The sequence below is a fragment of the Telmatherina bonti genome (assembly GCF_933228915.1).
Source record: "Telmatherina bonti genome assembly, chromosome: 2".
Classification (NCBI taxonomy): Eukaryota; Metazoa; Chordata; class Actinopteri; order Atheriniformes; family Telmatherinidae; genus Telmatherina; species Telmatherina bonti.
This window is the reverse complement of record NC_136620.1, coordinates 19,913,325-19,937,324: the sequence shown is the minus strand read 5'-3', so window position 1 is coordinate 19,937,324 and position 24,000 is coordinate 19,913,325. Positions and strand designations below refer to the sequence as shown.

At 37.8% G+C, this 24,000-nt stretch overlaps 1 protein-coding gene across 1 annotated transcript in view; it reads right to left on the bottom strand.

Annotated features, from left to right (window-relative positions):
* LOC306771267 (copine-8-like) overlaps positions 1-24,000 on the bottom strand; it is a gene marked incomplete at both ends in the record, with an annotated part of 79,034 nt that overhangs the window by 4,386 nt on the left and 50,648 nt on the right. Inside the window, 11 exons of the mRNA XM_079260401.1 lie at positions 1,028-1,155; positions 5,365-5,546; positions 8,520-8,566; positions 8,851-8,912; positions 10,279-10,335; positions 13,091-13,166; positions 13,956-13,997; positions 14,981-15,085; positions 15,756-15,859; positions 16,601-16,664; positions 23,358-23,434. Coding sequence (XP_079116527.1) covers positions 1,028-1,155; positions 5,365-5,546; positions 8,520-8,566; positions 8,851-8,912; positions 10,279-10,335; positions 13,091-13,166; positions 13,956-13,997; positions 14,981-15,085; positions 15,756-15,859; positions 16,601-16,664; positions 23,358-23,434 — 944 coding nt within the window. The remainder of the gene's footprint in view (positions 1-1,027; positions 1,156-5,364; positions 5,547-8,519; positions 8,567-8,850; positions 8,913-10,278; positions 10,336-13,090; positions 13,167-13,955; positions 13,998-14,980; positions 15,086-15,755; positions 15,860-16,600; positions 16,665-23,357; positions 23,435-24,000) is intronic.

Sequence of the window (24,000 nt, the reverse complement as noted above, 5' to 3'; positions counted from 1 at the left end):
TTGTGACTGAAACCGACCTATATCACTGAAACTTAGGCTCAGGTCCAGTTTATAGCTTCAAGCTAAAACACAACTGTTTTTTGTTGTATATTCTCCTATTAAACACTTGAAGTAATGTACCAGGACAATGTTTTGTGAGTTTAACAACCCTCTCATGCCACGCACTCAGACGGTGAGGAATTGGACGTGACGCAGTCTCTTTTTCAGCCAGCGCCTTCCTGGCTTTCAGTCTGATGCTCCGCAGAAGTGAGCGCCGAACAATGCCGCTATTCTCAGGCTGAGTGGGTGGACAGAGCTCGCGGAGAGATGGGATTTGAAAGCTGATGATGAAAGATGGGAAAAGTGCTTGTTACAGTCAGTCTTGAGGATCATCAGACAAGATCTGGCAGCAGGGAAAGTCAGGTAGGAGTTGGAAGAAACTGTAAACTGCAGAAGCAGAGAACTGTTTATTAAATGAAGACGCTGCTGCAGACAGGTCTTCATAAAAGCCGGCTTGACTGTACATTAACTTGTCTAAATATGTAAAGGAATGGAAGGAAAGCTTCTCGCATTTGTTTCCCCCTAGAGGTATTTTAAGTGGCCAGAGGGGTTCTTATGTCTTATTCAGGTTACGTACGGCCTTTCACCATGAGTCTATCGGGGTTTGTGTACTGTTTAATCTGTGAAAAGGTGAGGTTTGACATTTACACTTATTCATAGATCTGCTTTCTCCTTTTTTCCCCTCCTGCTGCACCTCAGCTAATCAGTAACCACGAATGGCGACTCTTCTAAAGCACTGTCATGATTAGCCCTCATGTCCACACTTTGACAGCAGGCACTGATTTCTCTGATGTGATGGAGCCATTTGCACGCTTATTTTATTCTCCACAGATCGCTGTACAACAGCCAAAACACACAGCTGGGAACGAATCAAAACCGCATGATCTAACTTGAGATTTTTCCCTGCTGAGTTCTGTTTTGTGATGGCATTGTACTCTGTGGCATTTGCATGCATCAGCCCACATGCTCGGGATTTTGGCTGACTTACCTGGCAACGTGGTTAATTACGGGGGAGAAATGGGTGGGCCCGTAAAGACGCACAGATTTTAGACTCTGGTAGTATGCCTCCATCACCCCGTCAATGCCATTGCAATATGGATTCTGTGGATTTCCATTCTGGGTGAAAACAGAGAGATGAACAACATGGATGGCATGTAGAACTGAGATATTTGGACATTAAATAAAAAATGTACCTAAATCAGGATTAAACCCTTCTAGTTGAGGCTCTTTTTTGCCAAAGATACTGTATGTGTGACTGTATCACTATTAACTCACGTTCAACACGGTAGAAAATGTAAACAGCTTTCTCCTTCTAGTAGAAAGCTACATTATTTTTAATGGAAATAGGACAACAACCCAACTCACAGAGTAATTAGTAAAGTCTTCTGAGGAGGAGGCGAACGGGCACCTCACAGTGCACATTCGCAGTGCACGTCTCTTAAAAATTACAAACACTGACAAGCACTAATAATAATCATCAAACGATCTCTGACAGACTGACGCTGTCCAATGCTTGTTCCTGGGGACATCCCCAGCAAAGCGTTGGCAAATCCTAAAAGACGTGGAGGCTGGACACTTTGGGACTCCACACCATCCTGGCTGGACCACAGTGTCTCCTCTGTGGTTGCTGCAGCAGGGACCTGCTCCATAAGGACCTCCACCTCCTCTCCTGTGGCTGCAACAGTGGAGACCTTCGCCTCACCTGGAGGTGCAACCCATAGAGTTTCGGCCGCCAAGACTGGCTGACATGGTCATCGTCCAGGCATGTTCGTCGGAGACTCCATGTCAGACTTGTCCTAGTCGGCAGGCGCTGCACATTTTGTTGTGAGTTTATCGGTGATATTGCCAACACTGCCCATAAGCACTACCATCTGCTGGGGCTGGGTGAAACTGCAAATTTTGGTGTTGATCCGATACCAAGTAAATCCAGGGCAAGTATCCTGGATGCTGGAAATTTCCCAATCATTCGTTGATTTTGCCTTTTATCATTGGTCATAATTATGATCGTAATCAAAGTAAAAAAATTTTTGTCAAGTAAAGCAATATAAAATAACATCAACAATGTAACAAAAGAATAAAATAACCGTTGTTTCCTTTCATGACACACAACTGTCTGAAGCGAAGTCAAGAATGCAAACTAGCTTAACAAAAACAAAACATACAACTGAACAAACGATTTCATGCATCTCATCCACACCAGAGACTGGAATAAGGTGTGTTTTTGAATTGCTGTTTTATTTTTGTTATGTAAAGCACTTTGAGTTGCTTTGGCACGAAAAGCACTTTATAAATTAAATTTAAATAATCTTTTGTTTTGGATGTGCGTCATGCTGTCCCCTGTACAGGGGGCTCTAGTCAAGAAGAGATTAAAGTTTTACCACAGTGTTTAAATATTAACCCCCATTTGTTGGCAGGTGAGCAGGTGTTAAATTATAAAAAGAAAACTGTTTTTTGTTTTTTTTTGTACATAAGTTTGATCATATTTGTAAGCATAGATGGTCACCTTCATTTATTATGTGTACGAGGCGTGAAATATCCTATTCTCATATTGGGCAATATTTAGTTTCCCTTCAAGAAAAAGGTTGGTAAAAGTTTATTTTCAAAATGGCCATGTTTTGGATGGAAGCAATTGAACATAGGATTACAGGGCCAGCTAAGAGATACTAAAATGATGCCCAGCCCATAGCCTAAAACGCAATTATATTCCAGTGTTATCCAAAACTAATTTAAAAAAAACAAACAAACTTTACATTCGCAAACAGTATAAGAGGCAAGAAATAGCTGTGAGACCTTTAAGGATGTAACATCCTTGTTTACTGTTTAGACTCTCTGCTGCAGCATTTCAGCTAATAATATCCTCATAAATATCAGAAACACTGTACTAGAGGTCTAAAAAGACACACCAGGATTGTAATTTGGCTTGTTGGGTTTAGTGTTTTGGTTGTGGCTTTGCATCTTAAGCCATTAAATGAATGTATAGTTGAATATAAGACACCTTCAAGCGAGTCACACAACACAAATAATACATTATTTCACCTACACATCTCCTCTTATCTCAGCAAGAAACCGTCTTGACTAACACTGCTTGTTTAGTAACCACACATTAAAGCTGTGCACATGGACTCTTTCACTTTGCAAATGGAGTTTGGATAATTACTCTGCATTCAGTGGTAGCCTTCTCCCACTGCCACTTGCCAGCTGTAAACTCAATCCTTAATGGTTAGATTAATTCATATGTGCCTTGTCTAAAGGTTCAGTGCCTCTGGGAAGGCTGCAACCCAATGCTGAGCAGCTGTAATGTAAGTAAATGCCTCTGGAGAAACATCTGGAAAGATCAGGAAGCAGATTATGGAAAGCTGAGGATTTCTGACAACATCAGACTTGGCAATGCGTTGCAAAAGAATGACGTGGGGGGTGAGAAAGTGAGGGGGACGTCCCCCATGTGAGAGGGACAGTTAAAACCATGCAAAGCAGAGTGTTCAGTGGAGGAAAAATAAGGGTATTTTTCTGATTCCAGCAACACTTAGATTAACGTTATATTGCCAATAGATAAATAAATTTGGCTTGTTCACACAGTTAGTGTTTTTTTTTTTTGCTGCCAATAAACAACCTGACAAGGCTTCCATCAGCACCAAGTGTGCAGCTTGGTTGGATGAGTTCCTTAATGTTGGACAGCATCATTTACCTCCCACCAATACTCTGTTGCCTGCATATTAGTCATGAAACTGTGTGGAACTAAATGTAACTCTCCTATGTGAAGTTTTTTATCAAAAACACAGTTTTAGTAAGCTATAATAACTTAGTTTAGCTTATCTCTGTTGAAAATGTTACTTCAGTGTCCAATGAGTTCTTCCAGTTGCTGTACAGGACAATGAACTGTACAACAGAGGGTGATACGGGAGTGGATTTTCACTCCTGTCTCATCCCACTCCCACAGAAAAATTCTTGTCCCATCCCAATCCTGGGACAGAGCAAAAAAAAAAAAAAAAAGACCTGTCCCATCCCAATCCTGATAAAATTACTCCCAATCCCATTCCACTCCCACTCACAATTATTAAAATTTATTTACTCTTTATGCAATATGTTAAATTTGATTAAATGATTAAATTCTGCTGAACTAATCATCATTACTTATAATGTTGCATTATAAATCCATATTGGTTTCTCTGTGGGTGTTTGCTAACTCCATCCCTTTTCTTCTCTCAGTTCTGACGGGGTGCAGTTGCCAGTAGCAGTGTTGGCTTCTGAGAAGCACAGTTCTTTTTTACTTGGGTTACAGTTTAAGATTACTGAGCAAAACCTACAAACTGGCGGCACCTGTCTTTTATTTTTCTTTTGTTGGTTGTGGGTTAGTTGAGTCCCGCTCCTGTCTGCTCCCATTAAGTTTTTATCCTGTACTGTTTCAATCACGAGATTATTAGTAAAACTGACTCCCATCCTGTGGGAATATTGCAGGAATCCTGTGACCTATGGGATTGTCATTTTGAACATGTTAGCTTGATAAACTTTAGTTCAGAGCAAAGGTTTGGCATTTGGCATGTGTGCAAACAGGTTTCATCACCACTTTCTAATGGGCTTGTATGGTTGCATGAATGAATGAGCATTTATGTTGTTGCTTTTGTAGATGCAACAACAAAACACGTTTACTGACAGTTCTTGGTGTCGACACTGTAGTGTTGTAGTCCTTTTGTTTAAAATCAATGTTATATATAATATATACATATGTACAGTTGTGCTCATACGTATTCATACCCCTTCATTAAAGAAAAGGCTGAATTTACAACAGTCACTCAAATGACTGGAGACTTAAAAAAAGGAACAATAACTAAAAATTTGCAAAAATATAATTTAGTACTATAAGATACTGTTTTTTCATTTAATTGCGTTAAGGAAGAAAAACAAACAAACTGGTTCAGGACAAATTAGAGCACTTTTCTGTTGAACAGTGGGACAAAATACCTGTCGACAGGTGCAGAAGTCTGACTGAGAGGATAAGAAAACACCTGACTGTAGTGGAAACATTGAAGGATTGTTCAACAAAATATGAGTTGAGGAGTGATGTAATATGTAATAAATTATCTTATTTGTTTGCTTTAAAAAAAAAAAAAAATTCTATTGAACCAGAATTAGAAAATAATGTAATAATTTTCATAAAATTCTCATTTATTATTACTTTAGTCAATTTCAGCTTATTTTACAGGCAGTTGTTTTTTTTCCTTCTTTAATGAAAGGGTATGAATATATATGAGCACAACTGTAAGTATAATTAGTGGGAGATTTTGTGTGCAGTTTATGTGCTGGATGCTGAGTAGATCATCTACACACCAGGGGAAACTCATGAGAGACCCGTCCGTCTGGGGGAAGCTTGGCACCAAAGCCCAGTGCAGGAAACAACTTGTCGCTATCGTAGTCCTGGATGATCTCGCCAACAGCCCGCAGCGCCATGGCATAGTCATTCAGCTGGTACGGGCTCATGTAATGGAGTGAGGTGGGCTGGGAGGGGTTGCCTGTGTTGCAAATACACAATAGGAAACACTTCAACATCACATTGTAATTAAATCTCTAATAATGTAAAAATGAGGAGAATACATGGTAAAAAAAAAAAAAAAAAAAAAAAAAAAGACCGGACTTTTATTACACAAAACATGTTTCAAAGGCACAGCTGGTGGTGGAAATAATGTCACTGCTTAACTTAAGCCTAGCTGGGTGGTACCGGCTACTACTGCAGGTAACATGCTGAGCTACAGCTGCACTGTGACCCAAAAGATCTTTATTCCAATGCCCAAAGATGTGTAGCTCAAACATATCTCATCATTTGTCTACAATGAAAAACATTTATGGTAAAAAAATCTTTTCATGTGAATAAGTGGAAGGTAAAAAAAAAAATCACACTCGCACACAAAAGACAAGTTAAAACAGCCGTCTAGCTTCAGCTGTCTGCCATCAGTAAAGAAATGAGCTCAACATTATTTTTGGCATCAACAGAGAAGTAAAAAAAGATGCAAATAAATAGATAAAAGGAAAATCATAAAGCTGTTTTCACAATGCCAACATTAAAAGATAAGTGATGTGTTCTTCCACAGAAGTAATCAAACAAGAATAAATCCAACAATGTCTTCATTTATCTTCAAATATTCAGCACCTTCTGTTGCCTTTCTGTGGCCTCAAGCCCTGTAGACCTAAATCATTATTTTCCAGTCTGGAAAAAAATATACGCCCTTTTTTTCTATTGCTAAGTTTTATCTCATACAACAGCCGCAAAATAAAGATTTTTTTTTTTAATTTGACAAAAAACAATCCAACCAATCTTAGAAGTATTAAATGAAAAACTAAATCAGAATTAAATGAAAAAGACAAAAATATATTCTTATTATTGTAGAAAAAAACCTCAGGAAGAATTTCTTTGCATTTTTTTTTTTTTTTTTTTACACATTTGACTCTAAAATATGTTTATATTCATTGGAGTTTTTGAAATACTTGACAGCGTCTTTAAAATGTCCTGTTCCAGGAGTGCAAAACAAGTCCACATCATCAGTCCTCCACCTCAGTACTGCAGGGTGAGTACGAGGTGTTTGTGTTGATATGTTGTGTTGGTTTTTAGCAAACACGGTGCCGCGGGTTATGACCAGATATCTCCACATTGGACTTTAAAAGTTATGAACCCATGCTGTGGCTCTATGTGATCTTCATATAGCCTTTCACCTGGAAATCTTTCCAGCAAACCATACCTCCTTTCTAACTGTACTGTCATAAAGTTGAACATTTAACAAGCTAAGCGACGCCTTTAGATGGGAACATGTCAATCTTTCTCAGCATTAAAGATTGAGTGCGAGGCTGAATGAGTATTAAAAGAGAGTAAGGATGAGACCAATCAGTCAAGCAGTCTGTATAGTAGAGATTATTACCCTTCTGACTTTTTATCGACTGCTGCAGCTCTATGTGGGAATGACTGAATACAAATGGTGGAGTCGAGTAAGTTAAGTAATCAAGTAATTCATGACTGAACTTGTGCGTTTATTTCATCTACAGAACATTACTTCTTACTGATGGACTCCAAATATTGTGGAAATTATCTATGACATTTTTTAAACTAATGGGAAGCAACAACTGGTTTCTTTAACTCAGTGCTGATGTCACACACACACACACACACACACACACACACACACACACACACACACACACACACACACACACACACACACACCTGATTAAATGAGAGCAGCGAACTAGTGCACCTGACTGATATTTCCTTTCTTCATTCTTATAATAACCAGTCATGTTGCAAGGCTGGACTGCAGTTTTTAACACACTGTCTTGATTTTGCTGAATAGATGACAACTCAGTGTAAAACGATGTCAAGTCCTAATAAAAACCCGATTTTTTTTTTTTCATCGTTCTGTTTTATAAAACATTTGCATTGAAAAGGGGTGTACGTTCTTTGTCACATGGCAGTAGTTTTCTTGTTAAAATGGGGTCATTTACTTCCTAAAATACCTGGATAGACATCGTCTCATATATATATATGAGTTGATAGAGAAATATTACTACTACAGGAATTTAGTCGTGTAGTGTTTGGGGAGATTACTCTTCACACAAGCTTGGCTCTCTGGTGAGTAATTATAACTTTATATGAGGAAATGAATCTATGTAAGCTAGAGTGTCTGGCTTTGTGAAGATGAATGAAGATGCTGCACAGCTCAGTATGGAGCTCTAAGGCCCAGACACACATGATTTATTAGCTTTAGTTATAAGGGCAATATTTGTACCAGAAGACATGGCATGTCTTTGCAAAAAATAAAAAAATAAAACGAGACAGATGTTACATTTTAGTGCAACTTCTGCTTGTAGTCTTTGAAAAACATGATAAGCTGATGTAATAGTTTGCAAACATGCATAATATCAGCATGATATCAACTCCTCTTTGTGAGGAAAATGTGATAAAATGCGTTTAATGACTTCACAGGAAGATATCTCTTCCTCCTGTGACATAATTTCCAAAATTGCATAACACATTATTAACTCACGAAATCTTCTCCCGCTTAAATGAGAGCATCACTCATCTGTGACAATGTTGTCTTTGTGGAGCAGCTAATTTATTCTATTCCTGGTTGTTCTAACCAATATGAGCCGCTGTTTACCTGCAGGGCTTCAAAGTCTTCACCACTGGGTGGAAATATAATTTGAGGAATGTTGGTGTAATGACTTCCAGTCTACGTGGAGACACAAACTTCACGCTCAGGAGCTCAGAAGTATAAAGCCGCAGAATAAGCTCTGACAGTCGTTTCAATTTCAGCTGCTTTATCTTCCTTTTCCCTTATTAAGGGGGTGAAGTGCCGTTTCGTTGAGTTGACTGATAAGAAATGCTTTAAGAGTTAAGAGTTCTCATCACACACATCTGATTGTTATCTGTCACACCTTCTTCGGCTCCATTAGCTTCAAATATTTCATCTATTAGAGCAAAGCTTTAATACACTCACCATTCGATGCTGTGAAATCAATTGCCACTGTGAAATTAATCTGTGTCCTACAAAAAAGAATAAATCACATGAGGAGAAACATGGAACCATCAATCATGTCAGATTATACCACAGCATGTTTCAAAGCCAGCAGCGCAGAGCAATTAAGCAGCAGGTTATCGGCAGCTGTCGGTCTTAATATTGGAGCTGGGAGATAACACGGGCCTGTAATCCTCTCAGCCGAGCCTCTGCAGAAGCTACACTGCTAACTGGAAGTGACACAAGATCTAATGATGAGAGTAATGCTGATGCCTAATCAAGTATCATTTGCTAACAATTACTGTGAACTTACCCGCCTCTGATGTAATCCAGGAAGGACAGCTCAGTGTCCACCAGGCAGGAGAGGAGGGTGACCTGCCAGTCAGACAAGGGGGATTGTTTTTATTAAAAAAAAAAAGCTCAAAACGTGCTTCATTACCAGTTTTTGACTTTATTTTGAGGTTCAGCTAGTACAGTTTTATGTACTTTATTGTCCAAAAAGTATAATTTATTATGATTTTCAACAATAATTCCAAAAAGATCGGGCTGTAAAATGTAAATAAAAATATTTGCAAATTTCATTCAACACAAATGGAGGAGAGTGAGGTGATTGCCAAACATGATGACAAACATTAAGATGACAAACATGCAGATTTATTAGATAAAAAGTGTTTACTTTGGACTTTGTTTTGCTTCACATCTTTCACCTCACTTTAAGATATTTCCTGCAATTGTTATGTCCATTTCTTTCCACAGAATTGATCATTTAGCATTAAATAGCCATATTATAATCCATTATATAAATCAACCAATCATTTAAAAAAAAGAATATTGAATAAAATAAAAATGTAATTAATGAATCTATTACTCAAACACTCAAAAACAAGAACAGGGACTAAAGTTGTTTACATGGGGAAAAAGGGGGAACAACTGAGCTCTTAATCTCAATAATAATAATGACACATAATAAATAAGAAAATAGCAGGATGTGCAACAACACAAGTCTTTTTTTCTTTCAATTCTGAGACCCGATGAAATAAACAACCATGAATGTACTTTATAGGAGGTAAGTTAAATGTTTCCATGCCAGCAGCAGTCAAGTATGATATGAGCTCTTCAGGTAATGCGCTCTGTTTGTCATGAAATCTCAAATAAAGTGGCAAATATTTCCTAATTACATTCCTCAAGGAAAACATGCTCCTCTAACCAGCTTTTTGTCATTTTGAAGAGAATAGCTTTCATTTGCAGACATCAGTCACCAGGTCACGTGGAAAATACGGAGAAATAACACCAGGAAAGAGCAAAAGATGTGGACGATGTCAGGGACTAAAATTTTTAATCAGGCAGAGTAAAGGTTACTCACATGCACAAAAAGAAGATGCTCAGTTTCATTGGATTTTGAAAAGAAACCTCTTGAAGAAAATTGAATATGTTGAAGAAGCAGCATAATGAAGAGTATTCCTAATGATGGAGGGAAATTATTAACTATTTCTGGAATCTTATACACTAATCAATTTTAATTGGAATATTAATCAGTAATGTAAAAAAAAAAAAAAAAAAACTAAAGCTGGCGACCTAATTACAAGCGTGACCGCACAGCGAGGGCCTAAATCAGGATTATTTCCTATTAAGATTTTCTCAGTTTTCAGGGATGTAGTAAAGAAATTCCTTTACCCTGTTGGAGAGATGATGGATTTTAAAAACCAGCAACGTTTACATGCATTGATCAGTTGAAACTCACCGTTCCTGAGTTTTGGTACTTTTTCTTCTTTTTCCCCATCTTTTTAGGATTTAGAACCTGTGAAGAAATCATGATCTTAAAACGGCTCTTGGTTCATTTTACACTAAATGTTCTGGAAAACTGAACTAATGTGTAAACAAAAACAACAAACTCTTTTCTTCAACTAGCCTCAAGACAATACCAGGACAGAGCTCAGAGAAATTCTCTAATAATCTCAATTTTTAATTAAATATTAAATTATACTGGATAAAAATATATTTTGTAAAATAAAAATTAATTTAAATCTGATTGTAATTAATCAATTTTATTTAATCTAAACAATTTCATATGTAATATAAGAAATCATTCCCTTTCAAGGATTCATAAAATATTTCTTTTCCCATTTAACTTCATATAATCTAACACATACGTGGAGAAGCACCTGGCCCCTGTAGTTTCTACACTACAAGACTGAGGTTGTGCTTCATAAGCAGCTTTACAGAGTCTTAGCCTTCAGTGATTTAAGCTCTGCCTTAACAGGCCTGACGGAAAGGGAAATGAACTGCGCAGGGACAAGAGAAAACCACAGAGTCGGTCCTTTGAGGTACTGGCACTTGCTTAATTTCATGCATTTTAGCTAATACTACCGAATCCAAAACCTGGAACGAAGGATTCCCCAGATAAGATCACTTTCTGACATGACATGGAGTCCTATACACCTTATTAAATGCTGAGTAATGATGCATGTGGACCATTGAGTAATTTTCTAATGAATCACAAAATGTTTCATTATCTCCGCCATGAGCTCATGTGTTTTGTCAGTGATTATCTGTTTCTTAGCAACTTTACGCAAAAACTACAGGATGGATTTTCATGATTTTTTTCCTGGGAATGGCTCTTGGTCTAACGTGATTTCCATAAGAATTTGGGAGTGATCCAGATTACCATCTGGATCCAGGAATGTTTTGAAGGATTCTTTATCATGGGGAAATAAGGTGATTATTAGTATATATGCAGATAATCCCACATTAAATGGTCAGGGTGCCTGGCCAAAAACAGGGTGAAGTTCGATACAAGTTTTACAAGATATCAAAAATAGATCTGGATCCTAGCCAAATTTTGAATACTGTGATCCAGAGCAAAAAAATGGGGGATCTTTGAAAATTTCATCACTGCAAGAGAACAAATTAAGATATAAACATGCAACAAACAAGATTATAGCCAAGACACTGTGGATTCATTTTCAGTGAAGAAAATCAAGCTCATTGATTTTGTAGTAACAAAAAGTTTCTGTAGACTTGAGGTATCTGACATTACTTTGGTGTTTGTCCTCCTCCATCATTTAACCATTTTGGTTCATGGGATGGCTCGCTTGTTATCACAGCGTAAGCAAACTGTACCAGGGTTTACCTACAAGTAAACCAAGACCCACAGTTTCTAAGTGCATCAGAGTTTTGGTCCACTATTCTAAACTAGCCTTACAATCCGTAGAAGCATGTCGAACAGCACCAATGTGAATGTGCCTGTATTAGAGGGGTGTCCAAAGTCGTCCTTGAGGGTCACCGTCCTTGAGGTTTTGGATGTATCTCTGTTCCAACACATTTGACTTCCAACAGCTAATGAAGTTTTCTGCATAATGACGGATTAGTTTGAGTCAGGCGTGTTGCAACAGAGTTGCTTGGAAAACCTGCAGGACTGGCCCTGAGGACCGGAGCTGGACAACCCTGCCGTATACATAGAAAGTTTCTTAAGAACTGTTTATCACTGGTTTTCTTTAGTGGCATCTGACAAGAAAACACTAAACTTCAATTCAGAGGTTTAGATTATGTCATTTCAACGCCAGGCCAAGTCAATCTGACAAAGAGACCAAAGTTTATACATGATTACTATCGTGCACTAATGTGTAAAAATCCCCAAGTTGTGTAAGACGTTTCATGAAGCCTCAGTTTTCATTGCTCACAACAACAGCAGTACTTTCAGGAGATAAAAATAAAGGAGAAGAAGAACAAAAGCAATAGGGCTTTGCCGAGGGAACCCCTAATTAGTGTATAATCACCAGCAAACTCTCACATGTCAGCACAAGCAGAATATAACCTTAAAGTCAGTTTTTTACACTTTAACTAGGCCAGCTTAATCAATAAGAAAATGCTGAAAAAGGATGAGGAGGTAATGGATTCCCAAGAGGAAACAAGAATCAGATGGGAAAACCAGCTCATCCAGAAGAAGTGTGTTCATTAGAAAGTGTTCAGTCCTCAGAAAATGCAAATAAAATGGACCATTTTAGTGCTTTATTTTCAAAGGTAATTTATTTATTATTTACAGCTAACAAACTGGTGAAAATAGGAGTAATATATGTAGACAGTTTCAGGTTTACTAAGCAGGATATTCCTCAAAATAAAACTCAATCTGAAAACTAATTCCTCTCATGTTTTGTTGCTCACGAGAGGTATGTGGTGGAGATTTTCTTTGCATGTACACTACTTTGTTATTTTCAGAATGTTTTGTGAGGCAAACTTTGAGAACCATAAAATACTTGCCATCAACTCAAAGACCAGTGTTCTGCCTCTGCTGAGCACTTTGGATACCAATGTCAATGTGAGACATTCAGGCGCTGTCGTGGAAAGCTTCCCGCAGAGCTGCATGGAAATAAATTGAAGTCTTCTACTTCACGGCTTCGTGCCCTTTCACTATGGTGTAAAGGTATATTTTTTCCTACGTTGACCATCTGCTTAAATATACTGCAGTGCTTTTGCAGCAGTTTTAGGGTCATGTCTGGGGAATCTCCTCCATGTATCAAAGTACAACTGTGTGAATACGACTGAAGAAAAATCACCTCATAGACGTGGAACTGGGACTGGCTTCTGGACATTTCTCTGTAGCTGGTGCTGAACTCGCCAATAAAGTCATGGCTAAAGAAAAAAACAACAACAAAAAAAACAAGAAATAATGTATAAAAACTTTCATATAATAAGAGTAAATGTAATGATTAAGGGTCAAAATACAAAGAGCCTTCATTAATAATATAACTGTTTGTTGTAAATCATACATTTTCTTTACATTTTCTTCTAAGTCTTCAAATACAAGACTATCACTAATGAGCTCTTGGGCTTTAGTAGAAGTGTGTGCAGCAGTCGCTTTTATAATTTCACGGAAATAATCTGTGCTGTTAAAATCAGGGTCAGGTATTAATGGGAGCTTAGGGCAACGTGCCCTTGAGATGTCAAAAACTGTGTTCAACGAACAATTAAAGGCAAACTGTTCCCCTGACTACAGAAAATTCCCAAGTTTCAAATGATAAACTTTATCTTTATTCTCAAATGACACTATGAGGGTAATTTATGATTAAAAGTAGTGAATGTGTTTAAATTAAGTGTTTAAATTAAGCAGAAAAGCTGTGTGATGTTAATTTCTGCAGTTTCTACTCTATCAGAACAAACACGAGGCTACATGAAGATCATTTGCATTTGATGTGTGACAATGGAGCAAATACACACTAATGTTATCAGGGCAGAGTTTATCTTTTGGGAGTGTGTTCTCACAATGTTATTGAGTTAACAGCTCTTGGATTTGTAAAATAGGATTTGCTGTTATAAATTACAGAATGTCATTGTGTAGATGAACAGGGCATCATAACACACACTGCTGCATACACAATGATCTCTTTAACATGCACAAACAGAAAAAAAAAGGTCCCTCACCCTCCATCTCTGTCCCAGTCATACACTTCAACCTTAATGCTCCTGCAGAGAAACAAAAAAACATGGAAAATCTTAACTTTCATTTTACAGCCAGCATTGGTGTATCCAAGCAGAAAGGTGAAGCATTTATTTATGTCTCCGATGAAGAATGTTTCCAACATATTGTTGAATGTATGCAAACAAGAATGAAGGCCGTTCTGACGGCAAAAAGCAGTTAGAGTTGGGTACAGGCAAGGTGTACATCATGAAAGCGGCTGTTGAGTGTATTTTACGGTGGCGCAACATGACCACTGGCAGAAAGCGCTTAAAGACTAACGTTATCATATAAAGAAACAGACAGGCATAATTATTGCAACATGCAGGTCCTTCAGTACTTTGTTTTACCTTTGCTTATTCAGACTCAACATGGAAATAATCAGTAGAAGCCCCTCCATTATCACCCATTCATTCTCAGTTATTGTAGTAAAACCAGTAAAATGCAGATGGTTAAGGTTAAAGGGAAATTAATCTGCTGCAACTGTGTGACGCTATCATGTCAACGATGAGCAAAATCTCTGAGGAATGTTTCCTCAGAGAAGGTATGGAATACTTTGTTGAATCTATGCCATCAATAATTAGGGTGGCCATGAAGGAAAAGGGAGTTCAACCTGGTGTCATTAGCAAGGTGAAATCAAGTGGCCAATAACTCTCATTAAAGTTTATGCATTTTTATAACTTTTGCATTTTGGCTTGCAAAACTTAAAACTGAAGATGTGTGGTGTGTTTTGTATCTTTAGCAAAGCTCAGCTTGCTTCAACATTTCTGCGTGTTGTCAGGAATGTGCCACACAGAGCACAGCAGGATTTGACTTTTAACTTGCTGATTACTTAATCAAAAGTGAGCTATTTTTTTATTTTTTTTGCAAACAATTTCCACAACTACTGATTTAAGGGTCAAGTCTTACTCCTCTCTCTTCCTTTTAAAACAGAACCTTCATCATTTCTGGTATATTTGTGAATACTGCCAGGTAACGTGTGTCCCTGTACCTGTCATAGTCTCCGTTGCACAGGGCTCTGACAGGAATTTTAAAAGCCTGCCACACTGGATCCAGAGTATTCTTCACCACCTCGGTTTTGTGGCAGATGGTATACCTGTGAGACATAAAAATGTGTTTCCAGATGACAAATGAATCCTGGATTTAAGAGTAAAACAATGTTTTAACTTTTCTTAAATGGTTGTTAAAGGATTTGTTTAAAGAAAAAAAAAAAAAAAGCTTTTTTGATAATATGCTGCTATATATGAATCTGTTCTTGTCATGTGGCATCCAGACTGGCTCTTTGTTACCAAGGCGTGTTGTTGTTATACCCTGCAGCACAACATTTAAGCTGCATCAGTAAATACCCAGCTGCACTGAAAGAGGATGTGCTAAATGTGAGATGCTGAAGTTAACTTGAATGAAAGCATCTGCAGGGCAAAGAAACTGTGACCTCCACTCAAAGTTTTCACTTAAGTCCATCTTATCCATCCTTTCCCTTTTTATTTTTCTTTTGTCAGCTCTGCCCTATTTTATCTACTCATCTACTGCTTCCTCTTGATGATGGATGGAGGGTATGTCATATATACATCATAGGGTGTTACATAACGTCACATAGACAGTGTAGATACTATATCCTGCGCGTATGAGCTATTGGAGCATGAACAATTGTGCTCATAGTCTCCATACATTGCTGACATCTCAAAAAGCAATGCAATGTCTCTGCTGTGCGCTGAATCGACAGCTGCATTTCTTCATACAGTAAGTTGATGTCACAGGGAACTTACGATCCGTCTTCATTGCTGCGATAAAACACTAGAAATGGGTCAGATTTTCCAAAGAAGTCCTTCTTATCCAACTTGTTGCCACAAAACTGCAGCATTACCGACTCCTAAACAAGAAAACATATATGTTACCATATAATCTGCTGATATCAGAAGTATTATTCATGGCTGTTCATTAGCTCTGCATTTATTCTGACTTCCCCCTGCTGAGTTACATATTTTGAACTCTGAAACTAAAAAATGTGTCTCTGCAGGGGCCAGAAGCACAGGATCGTCCAAGAACGCCATCAGCTTTTGTCCAAAAATAGCTGTTTTCAAATGCTTTGTACCTTTTAAAGAAAGGCATTTAAAAGGATTCCCAGCCGCAGCCTGGCTCAACTCAGAGTTCAGTTGAAGACATAACAATTTCAAACACTGTGCTGTGTCTTGAACCAAAAAAATCACTTCTTTTGAACTGGCTGACAGCTAGCAGCACGAATATTTTTTTTTCTTTTTTGCCTACAGGCCTAACAGACATAAAGCAACCCCAAACCTCCTGTGTGCAAAGAAACTACAACTGATATGTTAACCAAACAGAGGACCTGAAAGAAAATGGGGAAGCAGGGCTTCAGGCTTTGTGACTTTAAACAGCAAGTTGAAATAAAAGACAAAGAAAAAGATGAGGGAAAAAAAACTCTTTACCTCATGAATTTAATATTATTCTAAATTGTAATAACAATGGCACAGCGAACTGATTCAGATTTCTTTTTGGTGTAAAGGGCAAAAATAAGAAGTGGAGATTATCTCAGTGGAGAACGGTCTGAAAGTTTTATTGCAAATCAATAACAAGGCAAATCTGACTCTCTCACCCTGCAGTTGCTCAGCTCTTCTGCTCTCACAATGAAGATGCCACATTTCTTTCCAGGAATTCCACTAGAAAAAGGAAAATAAACAGAAAAATAAAACATTAACCACATTGACGTTGCTTAAGGTTTCTACTGTAAGCAAACTCACAGTTTCCAAAAAAAAAAAATGATGATGTGTAAAGTAGCTATAAAAACACAATGTTATAATTTTCAAATGATGAAATACTTTAAATTAAAATTCCTACACTTCTTCCCAGCTGCTGTTTGGACAGATCTATCCCATGACTAATAACCACTGTCATTTACTTGTACAGAGAATTTACACCAACCAAGCTAACATAGGTGCATTGGGTTTGTGAGAGGAACCAAAGTGGTCTAACAGAAGCTATATACATGGGGAAACATACAAGCTCCTATTATTAAAATACCATGTTTGATTAAACACAGTACTAAAACATCAAATGTCAAAATTAATGATGATTCAGGCTTGTGTCGCATCACTTCCTCCTATTGCATTTGGAAACCTGTCATAGTCATAATGTGAGCCACTCTTGTCACAACTTTGATTTAACAATTTTTTTTAAAAAAAAAGGTGACAGAAAGTCTAAACATTTGTAGTTGTTTTGATACAATGCATTTGGAAAATATGCAGACTGTGATTTGCTGTTGTACTGTGGAAATAAGTCGGGCTTCTCCCTGAAAATGTCATAATCTGAACGGGTAACATGTTAGTACTAACTCTGCATTGATGACGCTGACACACAGATGTACAAGTAAAATACACCATGTGCACTAAAGCACCTCCATCCAGTCGCAGAGTTCAGCTTTTAAACTGTGTGTTGATAACAAGCTGGGTGGCGTTTCTGCTCTCTATGGAGAACATCTATACCATCCAATCAGAATTTCTGGTTTTCATCTTCCATCCCATCTAAAATCTATATTAATTCACCTTGGATCAGAAAAGACATCAGAATTTTGCACAGTTTATTCTTAACTGTGTAGTCTTGTATAGGATTATGTTTTGTATTTTTTCTTTCCTAAATGTTAAAGTATCCTAAAAGTCTCTCAGAGGTTTTTTTTTTTTTTATCTCACCTGCATCATCTGTTTTCTTATTGTTCATATTTTTTCTTACATCAGTTGTTTATATATTGTGAAAATAAACATAAACTAAACAGGTAAAAAACTTCCTGTATTGCATTTTGCTCTTTCCACAAATTTACAAGACATGGATGATTATGAAATATTGAAATAGCGAACAGTGACCGTCTTCATTGTGCATTGTTTATTTAAAATTTTCACGCAAAAGCCTGAGTTGCTTCACTGACCATCAGAACAACAACTTTGAAACAGAAGTTTAATCAGCGTTCATTCAGCAAAGCAGGTCAGTCAACTCTGCAAAGTCATCACAGCTGGTGGTTTGATAAGTTTTACATCCTTTTCAAAAAATTTGCACAAATATTTTTAACCCATACAAGCCGTTGATATGATAATATTTTCAAATGTTGCCTTACAATTAAAACTCTGGCCGTATTGATGTGAATAAACAAAGATATGGCTGGAGATAAACTGTGCTGATATTGTGACACCGGCAAGCCAGAGTAAAGCAAGCACTTCTTACTTTACCTTCCTTATTTAATTATTTAATCATCTTTCTTGCACCCTGTCTCTTCTCTGAGCTCTCTACAGCCAGTAAAACTCACTCAACTCATGTTGACTCTTGTCTTATCTTTTGCACTCTCCCTTTCACGCTTCCTTTCTTCATGTTTTCTCAGATAATGTCTTGGGTTTGTTTTGAATCAGCTTTTTTACACACCGTGTAAAAAAAATTTTACACACTGTAAAAAAATCAGCTTTTTTAAGGTGGCAAAACTGGATTAAACAAAACTGTGTTTAATCCAGTTTTGCTGCTGTGCAATAAACTAAAGCACAACTATAATATAATGTGCTGAGCTGGAACAAAAAGAAAAAAAGTGGTAAATTGCAGCTTCTTGGGATGCTGCAGGGCAACACAGCTCTGGAAATATACATAATAAATGTGAGTGTGCCATTAAAACAAATCAGAAGTACAGAGTTTTAAGCTTGAAAACTTATGCAGTGTTGCCTTTAGCCTTTTATATTTATTCCATATAATTTGCATCCAAATTACAACTTAATTTTGACACTTCCCATCAGTATCCGCATCCCACCTTTTCTAAGTATGTTATGTGCTTGGTCATCAGATTCTATCGCACAGATACAAACACAGTATACCACATTCCCAAAATGTGTTTTATCACCTTTGTATCTAAATAATGCACTGTATTACTATGGTAAACAGACTTGTACTTACATTGCCATTTCCCAGTCATGACCACTGAAAGTGCTTTACACTACATGTCTCAGTCATCCATTCACTCACACACACATATCCCGATATGCACATCAGGGAGCAATGCAGGGATCAATGTCTTGCCCAAGGAAACTTAGGCATACAGTCAGGTTAACACGATGCTCCAACTTTCTGCAGAATCAGAAAGACAACTGCTCTTGCTCCTGAGCAACTTATTGAAACACACTGAGTCTACATTAATGATACTTTTCTTTCTTAATGTAGGTAGCAGTTATCTTAGATAACAATACGCTCAGTAAAATGTTTTATAAAAGAAACAATATCATGCAGTGTTGTAACATCCCCACATTATGAGCTGAGACCTCTACAGACGTAGAATCTAATTTCTCTCAATCTTTGTTTCTCTCATTTCATCCTTTGTCTGATTGTCAAAAAAACATAAAAATTAACACTGAATCAAACAAATCCGAGCAATGCAAGTAGCTCCATTGAATTTCAGTTGCAATATTTGTTTGCATCCTGAGCAGCCGAAGCGTAATACTCAGCCTGTAAAGCCAAGGGAGACTGACCACTAAAAATAGATCAAATGAATGCCACAGACTCCAGGCCTGATTCAGAATGAGGAATTGCAAAGATAGCTTCAATTGGCCAAGAACTGTCCGGTAAAAGCACAGGAAGCAAACAATAAAACGGAGAAATTGCTCGCAAATTGTAGCAACGCTTTGAACCCCTCCACACACCCACCCACCCATCACCTGAGACTCACCGCCGTCCTTTGATGAACAGGGGAAGCAGTCAGTGAAATTAATTTGCTCTACGAACAAAGAGATTGCTCAGTAAGGGGCAGATGGGAAGAGTGAGAGACACTGGCACAACAAAAAAAAGAAGGATGGAATCACAGTGGTGAAGAGAGGAAGAATAAGCATGAAGGGCTGAATGAGAGGTTGTTCGCTGAATTGAGAGTGAGCCTGAAAGCTGGCATGGTCCCGCACGTTTCACTAAAATGGATTTTTTGATTGCATTGCCCTTTGCTGCTCATTATAAGTACCTTGTACATGTGTAAAGAGTCTACTTTTTATATTCAAGACAGAGGTTGACATAAGCGAGTCGCCTGCCTCTCATCGTGCATCATAGTTAGAGAACTATTTTAAGAACAGAAGAGTATTGTATGATGATTGTCTCATTCTACTTTGCAATGCAAAATATTGTTAATAGTGCAGTTTGCAAGTATTGGTAGATCTCTTTTTGGCATGTGTATAAGTTTAGCCCATTGTAACTGCAATCCAAGCTGGAGGAGGGACCATCATGCAGCTGACTGACGTGTGTACTGCAACCTTGCAGGCATCATATAGCAGTTAAGTGCTTAGCTCAGCAAAAATGTTGAGTTTGGTGACCCAAACATTGGCACTTTTCAGCGGATCCGTGAGCTTTTGGAAAAGTAAGAAGAATTTAGAGTGACTAATTAACCTAACATGCATGTCTTTGAACGGTGGGAGAAAGCCAGAGTACCTGCAAAGCAATTCTTTTTTTCTGGCCAATTTTCCCCTCAAGCCCACTTTCATAGTGAACTAGCTTCAATCGATCCTGCTGTAAAGACTTCCAGCTCTTGAAAGGTATTCTTTGATACCTTTGAAATTAGTGTCCTCCTTACCTGCTCCATGAGCTCTGTGTCAAACTGTTTCTTGGCATATTTGATGCGCTTTTACACAGGAGAATTTAAAGATGCTCCAGCCAGGGATGTTCGGAGTCTGCAACCCAAGCCTAATGTGCACTTTCACCAAACTTTATCTCTGACCAGTTTTGTGGTCTTCAGTTTGTCTTCAGATCACAAAAAACTAACTGCACACATGTGGGTTTCATTAACTGACTAATGTAACATTTGAAGAAAAATGTCCCGACTTGACATCAATGCACTCTAGTGGAAACACGGGAAGAACTGAATACATAAACGCACATTTGCTCAGTGTCCCACAGAGAGTCAGGCATCATAGAATAATAAAGAATATCTAAAAATATCCCATAGAAAGTTAAAAATAAAATAGACACGTGTCCATAGACTCACGCACAACAACACAGTAAAACGCAAAGATTTGAAATAAAGTGAATGACTGCAGGCTGAGGTGATTACATAACTCTGAGACGGAAACACATTCTTACATCATATTTCTCGTGTATCTTTCCTCGGCAGACCCATTGAGTTGCAAGCACTCATCGATTCTTACACACACACACACACACACACACACACACACACACACACACACACACACACAGGCAGACAGATAGTAGTGGAAGGAGACGCCAGTAGAGTCACTTAGTTCTAACTCACTCGGCTTTTCTTTCTCGCTCTCACGCTCTCAGATAAACCTACATACACATAGTAGACACCAGTGTGGGATATGGAAATAAGATGGTGGTCGGACAACTGGTGGCTTGTCCCCTTAGGAGGAAAACATAAAAAAAACAACCTTAATTATTATGTTCAGAAATACAAGACTAGTTTTTCTCAACTAATCTGTTACATTGTACTATACAGTATGACCTTCTTTGGTCTGATTTTCTATTAAAGGGAACTAATATTATCTCATAAATTTTAAGGGGGATGGCTAACCCAGCAACAGGCAGGCAAGAGGCAGGATGAGCAGGGATACATAGAAAACCTGTGGGACGCGGCCCTCGAGGACCAGCTTTGGACACCCCTGAGTTAAATGGTTAAATCAACTACTCTGAAGTTAGCCAGTGGCAGCATGCAGTAAAATCCAGCATGAATCCATCTCTGCATAACCCCCTGAAAGACACACAACAAAACTTTTGCCATTTGCCCCCTATTGATGGCTAACTTGGCATCTATCTTGCATCCTATCTGAGCTGTTAGCACTCTCCAGCCATCAAGAGACAATATTACAATGACTTGAGCCTTTCTCTCTTTCAATCTTCTTGCATTTCTTTGCTGAATCAGTGTTTAAAACAGCCAGTGTGTTTCCATCTGTGTTCCAGCGTGAAGAAAAACTCTGCTGTGGTGTCATGCAGCGTCCCTGGTGAAAAAGTTGTGTGGTGTGGTTTCTAAGCCTCAGATTGCAGTGGGTGGCAGTGGCTCTAGATTTGCACATAATAAATGTCACTGTATCATTAAACAATTTTGGAACGCAAAGTTTGAAGGGCAGAAAGATAAATAATACGTCTTTAACAGTGTACTTCTACATTACGCTTATTTGATCAAGAACATTCAGAAACTACAAATAAAATAGCACAAAGTCCCATGCAGTAAATAAGCACCTGTGGCTGAAATTAGAAGAATGATCATATTTTCACTGTTCTTCACATATGTGATATTAAAACTAATTTTGATTAAAATCCATGTAGTTTTAGCAAATGCCAAGGACCAGCAAGCTTATACAACGCCTATATAAATGACTGCCCTGGCTGTTTAGTGTTCTGGTCAGATTACCAAAAAATGTACAATCATTTAATGTCTTTATATCATAACAATTGCAGTAATCTAAAATTGAAATATTTAGGCTACACAGTATCCTTATCAGATATTATTTTACATCTTATTTTATCATAAAGAGTGAAACACTTGCAAAGGAAATGTCTTAATTTATTGTAAAATCAGCACCCTTTACATCCATGTTTAATTTTAGTCCTTCTTTGAAGATTGCAAAACTCATTAAGATGAACATTTTAAGGCACTTATGTGGCATTATGGTAACTTTTAATTTTGACAGCAGAATAATAGATAAGTGGAAAATGGCAAGTAAAACATGGAAGATTTTTATGTAGACGTGAGGTTTTTTTTCGAGGTCAGAAAAAAAAACTCCCAGCGAGCAGCTTGTATGAAGTCTGTCTTGAGCAGACTACAGGTTTTGTCACTACTTTGTTGTAATAATCGGAAACCAAGAAAAAAAAAATCCTGTAGATTAATGAATTAATTTGAAAATGTCTGAATATATCTTTACGCATCATCCGAGGTTTCAGTTCAGTTTAAGCTTCTTCAGAAAACATGCTGGAGGGTCACCACCAACATCGCTTAGGGAACTGTCCCTTTTCTCTTCACACTGTTTACCATCGCAAGATGTTTACAGTCTGTCATTAGGCTCGCTGTTGTTTATCTATTCATCTATTCAGCGTACACTTTCATTAGCATCTTGGCCCATTTTCATGCCCCTGTTTCATTTTGCTTCAAAGACAAACAGTGCCAAGTAATCTGCAGATCACATGCGGATTTTCAGTCCACACCTACGACAAAACTGATTTCAAAAGGTAGACATAAACCCAAAGAGCTATTTGAAGCCCCAAATGATAGTGACTCTCTGATTACAACATTGCAGTACAAGTCTTGTCAATTATGAGTCTTGACTTAAAATAGCCTCAGGACTTTTGTGTGAGTGGGTTTCCTAGTTAGTTAGTTGCTGTGGTGTGCTACTTACGTCAAAGGTTTTTCCAAGCGGCTTCCCAGCGAGCCAACTATTTCACCCAGTGTACAGAAAGCCTGGCCCAGGAAGTCCTGCATGAGGAAACACATCAAAGAAAGTTTATAAGATTTTGACACAAAAAGAATTCATGATGTTCTTCATATCTGTTAATACGTCAAATATGGTCAAAAATCTCTAATTCACCAAGTTGAAATAGACATTTTGAATTAGCTAAATCTGGCAGGGCAGAGCCCTTAATGATAGGGAAAATATCTAGTAATAGGAAGAGCATAGAAATAATTTAAAATGCCAAACACTGTTGTGAATGTGTCGGCTATCAGTGGCCAACATTTTTTCCACACATAAACATGTTATCTGCAAGTGGCTCCAGTGGTATGAGATGCAATGATGACTACAGTACAGGTGACTACTCTTGGTGCTTTTTAAGCAAGAATTTAATTTATTCACATCTATCCAGAGGTGTACACAGTAGCAGTAAAAATAAAGTATAAGTCCTGCCATGTTTTTAGATCAACCGATGCATTTAAAACAGGTGTTTTCTCTAACAGTCATAAACCTTAAATATATATACATTGCTCAAAAAAATAAATGGAAGACGAAAGTAACATGTTGTAGATCTGAATGAAGGAAATATGTT